The following is a 9007-nucleotide window of genomic DNA, read 5'->3' as shown; positions in this document are numbered from 1 at the left end:
ATGGCATCGCCAACAAGGCGCAAGAGAAGGAAAGGGACTTGCATGATCTAGTAGACGACTTGCGCGTGGAGATTGCCGAGTGCAAGAAGGAATTCTCTCAGACGCGCGAGGTCGTGGTGAAGCCAAGGAAGAAGAAGGCGCCGGAGCCCAAGGAGTACGATGGGGCAAGGAATGCTCGCCAGATTGACAACTTCTTCTGGCACATGGAGCGGTACTTCGAGTGCATGGAGATCGAGGATGATGAGGAGAAGGTGCAGACAGGCACTATGTACCTCACGGACACTGCCGCTCTATGGTGGAGACAGCGCTTCACCGGTAGGGGCGCAAGAGCAGTTGATACATGGGAGGAGTTCAAGAGGCAGCTCAAGAGGCAGTTCTACCCTGAGTGCGTTGAGGACCTCGCCATGATCAACCTAAGGCGCCTGAAGCAGAAGGACAGCATAAGGGAGTATGTGAAGGAGTACTCCAACTTGATGCTGGAGATCCCAGAGATGCCGGAGCGGCAACGTGTGTGCTTGTTCATTGATGGGCTGCAGTCTTGGGTGGCCACGGAGCTAAGGAGGAGGGAGCCTAGAGACTTGGCATCCGCAATGGCTATAGCGGAGCGCCTCGAAGACTTTAGGTGCGATGACAAGAGGGCCACGTCTCCCAGGAGGGACCACGGCAAAGGTGGGGGAGACTGGCGCTTCAAGAAACGGGGCTCGCCCAAGTCTAGTGATGATGAGCACAGCGATGAGGAGAGACGCCCACGCCATGATAAAGGCAAGGACCATGGAGAAAGGTCTAAGGCTAGTGGCAAAGGGGAGCACCGCGATAAGGGCAAGTGGGAGCCGAAGTGCTACTTGTGCGAAGGGCCGCACATATTGCGACACTGCCCCAACAAGAAGACCATGAGCGCCCTTGTGAAGGATAAGGGCAAGGGCAGGGTGGACGATGCGGGCAGCGATGAAGATAGGTGCATGGGGGCTATGCAGATGCTGAGTAGCATGGCGCATGACACCAAGAAGAAGGGCAATGCAAAGAAGGTAGCTGGGGTGCGCTATGTGGATGCGCAGGTTGGTGGCAAAGCCGTGCAAGCGTTGGTAGACACGGGTGCTACACACAATTTCATTACCCCGGAGGAGGCGCAACGACTTGGCTTGGAGATGCGCAAGACGGAGGGCTGGATCAAGGCCGCCAACTCCGAGGAGGCACGCGTGAGTAGAGTGTGCAAGGAGGTGGAGCTATGCATGCAAGGATGGAAGGGCAAAGCTGACTTCCAAGTTGCGGAGATGGACGACCACGACATGGTGCTGGGGCTGGAGTTCATGGACAGGAACAACGCCGCGCCACTACCATGCCTTGGTGCGTTGATGATACTTGGAGGCGAGGAAGGCAAGGCCGCATGTATGGTGTCGCTCGTGGGCAGGAAGGAGAGTCCAGAGGTGGCAGTCAACACGATGGAGCTCGTGAGGACTTCACATCTCCCGAAGGGCGCTCGTACGTTTGGGCCAAGGACATATGCGCAAGTGCTGATGACCTGCGAGAGGCTGGGTCAGCTGAAGAAACCGTGACGAGGGCGTCACGGAAATGGGTGGGGGAGAATGTCACGCCCCGCCTATGGAGGTTGTGCCACGCAGGCGACACGCAGACGCTGAGGAGGACGCTGTATGGCAACTGCATGGCAAGTGGAGTTTCTAGAGTCTTCCGGAGTAGTCTAGAGTTGTGTGGAAGATTCTAGATATGTGTAGTATATTCTAGAGGTGTGTGGAAGATTTTAGAATTCTCCAGAATTGTGTGGAGTAGTATGGAGGGTTCTAGAATGTTGTAGATATGTATGGAGATGTGTAGAATGTGGAAGAAGATTCTAGAGAATCAATCTCCACCGTTGGTTAAAATGCATCCTAGCCATCCATTAGGGATGGGGATGCCTATAAATAGGAGTAGGACTTCATTTTGCAACCAACAAGTCCTAGAGTAAGTCTTGAGAGCCTTGTAGAGAGCTTGAGTGCTAGCCTTGTACAAAGCATTCTTTGAAGTAATAGAAGTGTTCTTTCCTTGCCAACTTAAGTGCCTTAGTGTGTGTGAGTGTGCAAGCCAAGTGAGGAGAGGGCGAGGGCAACTACAACACTAGTAAGCGCACGAGGGGAGTGTGTTGGCTAAGGTGTGCACGGGAGTTAGGCTAACCAAGTACTTGCGAGAGTGAAAGCAACGTCTTGGTGCCGCACGGGAGCAGCTAGAGTGGTACTGAAACTCTAAGCCCGTGACATCAGTCTCTCTTTCTCTCTATATATATACATAAGTATATATTTTAAGATAAATTACAACGACACCCTTTTAAGTTAAGTCAAATCTCATACGTGTATATATATATATATATATATTTACAGCTAACAAGACTTTTTATGTTCAGCTCTCATTTTTTATTCAATCAAAACTTTCTTTGTTGAGTTCTAATTTGCAATTTAGTGATCTGTGTTGGAAAAGTAGGTTCAAAAGATTACAAAGATGTATTTTTTTTGCTGTGAATTTGATTCTGACACTTTAATCTAACTATTATCTAATACAAATCTTTTGATCAATCCTTCTCTGATCTCTCTGATTTTACTACCCTGTTCTCTCTCGTGTCCCTTTTGGATCAATAGTTATATAAATGCCAATAATATGTTTTGAGTATACTTTAACTTGCTATATGACTCATGACAAAAGTATATAATATGTATATATATTATATATATACTCTGTGAGAAGAGAGAGTTAAATTTTAAGATATTTTAGTAATTTAAAATAGGTCGTTACACAGTTAAGTCATTTTAAATTCAACACAAAGTCAAAAGGGTATCATTGTCATTTCACACCTAAAAGTACTATAACACCACTACAAAGTGACATTTGGGGAATTTTGCGTCGTGGGCTCAGGAATGTTGTACCTATTTTTGAATTTTGGGTAAATTGTTAGGCCTCTTTGAAAATTTTACAAAATATCAGTGGAGGCAATTATATAATAATTAATAAATTTTCATACAAAACTATAATTAAAGCAAAGTCTAGTGCGGGTAGTTGCCCCCAGACCGAAATCCTCTCCGGCGCTACAGCCAACCGGTGAGTAAATTAGAAAAGTAAAAATGCATAAGGTTAAAAATTGAAAAGGAAAACTTTTCTATATACACACACATACATATGGGACCAAATCAAAACCAGACCAACTTCTTACTTCTTCTTCTTCTTCTTTTTTTTTTTTTTTTTTTTTTTACATAAACATTTCCCTAACTTATAACTTCTTGTATATCCTAATCTATATCCTCACTTTCACCTTACCAACATCCCACTTATTGTATAAATACATACATAAACATATCTTGATATAAATTGTATATCACAACATTTTTCTACCCTACATCCGAACTTTCCCCTTATCAACATCCCAACTTTCTCCTTACCAACATCACACTCTTGTTTGGGATATACGTTAGAAAAATGTTGGGAAGCGTAAGGAGAAAATTGGGATGTACATTAAGAAAATTTTGTGATGTAAGACCAAAATAAACATATATTGGTACAAATTGTATATCACAACATTTTTCAAACCTATATCCCAACTTTCTCCTTACCAACATTACATTATCATCTCTTTATCTTGTTTGGGATGTACGTTAGAAAAATGTTGGGATACTAATAAGAAAAAAGTTGAGATGTACATTAAGAAAATGTTGTAATACAAGACCAATGTTCAAAAATTTTCCTATCATGTATCCCAAACAAGAGAAAGAGATGGTTGGGATATTGGTACAAACTGATATATATACATCAATACGTGTTTATGTGTGCGTGTGTGTATATATATATATGTATAAAAGGTTTTGTCATGCTCAGATGAATTTATCCAATTTTAGAATCGTGGAGATTGTCTTCCCACCGATCAATTGCAAAACCATATAGTTATCTAGCTATCTAATTTGAGAACCATGGAAATCTTTTTCTCACCAATCAATAGCAAAACCAAAGATATAACACTAACAACAAATGATTCAAACACATATATCCCGAATCAATCAATCGACACAAAACCAAAGATTTTGATAAGATAATGTTAAGAATTTAGGCTTCGTTCGGATTGAAGGATTTAGAAGGATTTGGAGAGAAAAGAAAGGGAATGACAGTGATGAGTGTGTTTGGATGGGAGGAATATGAGAGAAAATAAATGATTTGGAGAGATTTGGAGGGATAGCAATCCCTCCAAATCCCTCATTTGGAATCCCTCCAAAATTGACAAGATTTGGAGAGAAATAGAGCAAATTATAAAAGCAACCTTGAGAGAAGGGGCAAGCTTGGTTGAGAGAAGGGTAAAATGGTAAATTATTCATTCATTTATTTTCTTTTATATCTATCTAAACAAAAATATTACTCATTCCTTTCTTTTCTCTCCCATCCATTCAAACATGAATATTATTATATCTATCATTTTTTTTTTTTTTTTTTTTTTCTCTTATAATCATTTCCATTATTTCTTTCCTGTGTATCCAAACGAAGCCTTAGGGTTTTGGGAGGGAAGAAGAAAAAGTGTCGTCTGTTGAAATTTGGTATTTTGTATAAAGTATTATACTCGTAGTATGCAGTAAAAAAATTTAACCCATCCCCACTTATGCGACATGGCGCTACTAGAACCGTAGATCAGTCACCGGCTGGGACAAATTCCCTGTATCGCCGGAGAGGATTTTTATCCAATTGCCCCCACTGGAACCATGCGGCTACTCCAATGCGGACATTTTGCTGGATTTTGCTTTGAATGTAGCAAAGCAAGAAACGAAAACATATTTGGTAAATATTTTCTAAAAAAAGTTTTGAAGCGCCAAATTAATTTTTAGAATTTCACATCATAGCAAAAATATTTTTTAAACTCACAATACATTTTTACCTAACATATTTTAATGTCTTTGCTTACAAAAAATATTGCATCAAATTTTAGCTTTCAATAACCATTAAACATACTTTGAAACATGAATTTAAAGCAAAAACGATTACAAATATCCACGTTTTAAGAAGAGAAGCGATTTTAATATGTGATCACAATAATTTTATTGTCTAGGTGAGCCTCATCACTCATATTTCTTGACAAACTAATATTCAGTTACGGCGCCGTTTAATTTTGTTGCTTTCTCGTCGGATCACAAACAGAACCATCCAGCTTCGAGACCCCGTCCCCAAAAAAGGAAAACAAACAAAGCGCGGTCACACATCCGGCGACTCTTCTCTGCAAAAATGCAAACCATGGAGTCTACCAAAAATGACGAAAACACCCCTGACAACCCCACCAATGACGGTGAAGTCGATCCTCCTCCACCTTCCTCTCAACCTCTGCTGTCGAAGACCGCGCACAAGAAATTGTTGAAGCAGCAGAAGTTCGAAGCAAAGAAAGCAGAGAAGAAGGCCGCCATGAAAGATCAGAAGAAGAGAGAGGGAGAGAGGAAGAGAAAGGAATGGGAGGAAAAGCTGTTGAGCCTTTCCGAGGAAGAGAGGTCGAAGCTGATCGAGTCGAGAAAGGGGCTCAGGAAGGAGAGAATGGAGAAAAGGTCGGAGGAGAGAGGGAAGAAGATGGAAAGGCTCAGCAGAGCCAAACAAGAGGGCCAGAACATCGTCGTCGACCTCGAGTTCTCCGATCTCATGACGCCTTCCGAGATCAACAGCCTTGTTCAACAGGTCTTATTAGCTTCTGTCACTTTCTTTGCCCTAATAATGTTTTGTTGTTTTTTAATTATAAAAATTCATTACTAATTTTTGAAGAAAATGCTGTCAGCCTGGAAGGTGCAAAACCTTACATAAACCCTAATATTATTGCGCAATTCATAACTGGACAATTCTCTTATGAATATGATAAGGAATACACTGCTGTTTTGTGGATTATTGAATAAACGAACATTTGAATTCAATAGCGAACAGGCACTTTGATATATATATTTTTTATTTTATTGTTATGGTTATGTTTTATATTTTTATTTTTTCAAAGGGCTGAAATATAACCATGTTTGGGTAATCATGAAATTTGAACAAGGTAACTTTGTCCTCTCTGATATAGCCATTACTCATTAGCACCATCTAATAAAGAAGCTCAAGCTATTAAACAAGCGCCTCCTTGGCACCCTGGGGCCTGAGCACACTGGTTCTTATTACATATCAAAATTACATCTTCTATGCGAAGATGTTCAATTTTCACAAGATCTTATTATTGACTGTTATTCAAAAAGTCCAATCAAATATATATTGGACCTTTTGACGCAATTATAGATCTTGGGAGGTGCAAAACCTTCTATAAACCCTAATATTCTTGCGCAATATAGCCGGACAATTCCCCTATGATTCAGAGTAATGGGAAATATGCCGTTCCTCCTGACACACTATTTAAATCTTCAGCTGTGAGGTAGGGGCTTCACAAATTTGCCCCTGCCCCACCAAGATTCAGGAGGCTGAGCCAAAGATACAGAAGTACATGGTCATTAGAGAACATGCTCTTTGATCTTTTTTTTTATTTTCTTATTGGTATGGTTATTTTTTATTTTATTTTACCAGAGTTGTTTGTGATCATTTTAAAATTAGCATTACCATTTTTGCTGATTGCCAGTGCACCCACTGTTATTGATGAAAGCATGCAGATTATGTATTGTTATGCAGTAAATGGAAAAAGTGCTTCCCCTGGCCATCTTTGGTTGACCGGGTGCCAGGGAGAGATGGAAAGCCAACTGCAAAGACTCCCAGGATTTGAGAAGTGGGTAATTGAGAAGGAGACTCAACCATATATTGAAGCATTTCAAGATCAGAAGGAAAATCTGGTCTATCTCACAGCAGACTCAGAAACTACCCTGGATGAACTTGATCTAAAGAAAATATACATCATTGGTGGGTTAGTGGATCGTAACCGCTGGAAAGGGTTAACCATGAAGAAAGCAAAAGAGCAGGGGATTCAAACGGCTAAACTTCCTATAGGAAACTACCTTAAGTTGTCTAGCTCCCAGGTATAGTTGGTCTTTGCCTTTTTCCTTGCCTCCTGGAAATTCTCTTTATGGACATCTTTTCTTATTGGGATATAAATATACTTCTTTTGAGGCATAAGTAGACCTACGTGCAATTGTTGGTTCTCTTTTTGGCTGGGTATTTATATTGCTTTGGCAGCAGTTGTTGCTCTACAATCTGTGTTGCTTACACTGCATATAATTGAATGGAAAGATCATTTGCTAAATTACGAATGTGGAATGGGAGCTGCAAATCTGGAAGCATAAATAAACCTCCAAGTCATTTACAATTTAATCTATCAGTTTATTTTATCAAGGAAGACAAAGCGTCATGCATAAATTTAGAAATGTAGGATATTATTATCTGTTTTATTGGTTAAGTATGACCCAGAATTAAATTTAGGAGGTTAGAATGACAAGTTTACATGCCAAATTGTACCCTTAGTGCTGTGAACCACTAAAAGAATGGTGGTGGTTATGCTGTTTGGACTGTAATTGGTGATAATGGACTTTGCACCAGTTGGTCGGCCCAGGAGCACTTGGGAGAGCTATTTGGACCTTCAGTTAAACACCATTACCTAACGATGGAATGCAAAGATTTTATAATAAATATCGTGATACTTTCTCAAAACAGCAAATTACAGTTTTGTAGTTTGCATTTTAATGATTTCTTAGTGTATTTTCACCTACACTGGTGCATGTTCTGAAAATAGGGGGCAATTTTGTCAAATGTGATTTTAGAAATAGCTTAATTGATATTCTTAATTATGTTAGTGGAATTTTTATTACTGAATCTACATTAACAAATCATTTTTTATAAAGTAACAGATCATGAAACTAACATTATGAAGGTAACAACTAGCCTAACTAATAATTTTTTGATAGATTGAATCCTGCTTTCTGTGAGGGGTTGGAGCCTTAGAGGAGGGGAATTTATGGGATAGAAATTATGGATGCAAGGTTGGTCTTTTGAGTACTTATACACGAACTCCTTTGTAGAGACTTGAGAGATACCGTTCATTGTTGAAATTAAAAAGTGTTTAGTACTGACAAGAAGATAGCTATGCCACTTAGAAAGTACCATCTAGATATCCTATGAGTGTACAAGACCGGTTCTAATAGCCCCAGCATTGAGATATATTTATGCTACTTAGAGATAAATGCTATTAAACTTACAAAAAAGAAGAGGAAAATCTCTCAAATTATTATTTCCCCCCTCCCTCTCTGTCTAGTAAAATGGTCAAAAAAAAAAAAAAAAAAAAAAATTATTGCAGGTTTGTCTTGTTTTTTGGAATGACTAATATTGCTTTACCAACCATAAAGAGTTTGTGTTCTTGAAAAGTATCATAAATCCTCGTCACAAGTGACAAAATTTTCTAACCCTCCCCTTATTTCTCCATGTGACTGCAGGTCCTTACTGTGAATCAAGTGATAGAGATACTCCTCAAGTTCTTGGAAACAAGAGACTGGAAGGCTTCATTCTTTCAGGTAATTCCTCAAAGGAAAAGATTCGAAGCTGATACTAAAGAAAATCAAGGGAATATCGAAGGGGAAGAAAATGAAGAGGAAGATGATCAACTTGAGAGGAAAAGGAAGTGTGTTGAATTCCCTTCCCATGGCTAGAGGATTCCATGGACTCAAAAAGGTTTAGCTTTAGTTTGGACATGAAACAAAATTTTCCTCTCGTTCTTTGTTTTCATAGTCTCAAATCAATTTCGTGATAATGATACACTACAGTTATAGAATGTTTTCTTGTCATTTTATTTTGCCAAATTATTAGAGAATGATTGGCGAATCAGGCATTTTCTTTTTTGTGTTTTGACTTTTTCGCAACTGTGTTGCAAGCTCTGCCTTCAAGTGCACCACATCAGTGTCACAGAACCATTTAAAGTCAATGGATAACATGCTCTTTGCAAACTGCAAATGCCAAGTCCTCGTATGATTAGTTCTGTTGGGTCATTGTAGGATTGAATGGCGAAGATCATCCAAGTTCAGTTCGTACACGCAGAACTATATATATATAT

At 39.7% G+C, this 9007-nt stretch overlaps 1 protein-coding gene across 1 annotated transcript; it reads left to right on the top strand.

Annotated features, from left to right (window-relative positions):
* Positions 1-5111: 5111 nt before the first annotated feature.
* Positions 5112-8781, top strand: LOC132268132 (tRNA (guanine(9)-N1)-methyltransferase). Its single transcript, XM_059768878.1, has 3 exons — positions 5112-5676; positions 6627-6986; positions 8394-8781. Exons 1-3 carry the CDS (start codon positions 5239-5241, stop codon positions 8604-8606), a joined length of 1011 nt encoding a protein of 336 aa, XP_059624861.1. The 5' UTR covers positions 5112-5238; the 3' UTR covers positions 8607-8781.
* The last annotated feature ends 226 nt before the right edge of the window (positions 8782-9007 follow it).

This window comes from Cornus florida, unplaced genomic scaffold, assembly GCF_030987335.1.
Source record: "Cornus florida cultivar Cherokee Brave unplaced genomic scaffold, ASM3098733v1 CherokeeBrave_3.0.0_Hap2_Chr01, whole genome shotgun sequence".
Taxonomy (NCBI): Eukaryota; Viridiplantae; Streptophyta; class Magnoliopsida; order Cornales; family Cornaceae; genus Cornus; species Cornus florida.
Note: the sequence above shows the minus strand (reverse complement) of the source record. Positions and strands in the feature narration are given on the sequence as shown.

Bases quoted from the DNA above. Each gene is read 5' to 3' on its own strand.
- LOC132268132 (XM_059768878.1), top strand. From the start codon at position 5,239: ATGCAAACCATGGAGTCTACCAAAAATGACGAAAACACCCCTGACAAC. The intron at 5,677-6,626 runs GTCTTATTAGCT...GAAAGCATGCAG, and splicing joins TCAACAGCCTTGTTCAACAG to ATTATGTATTGTTATGCAGT. The intron at 6,987-8,393 runs GTATAGTTGGTC...ATGTGACTGCAG, and splicing joins TTAAGTTGTCTAGCTCCCAG to GTCCTTACTGTGAATCAAGT.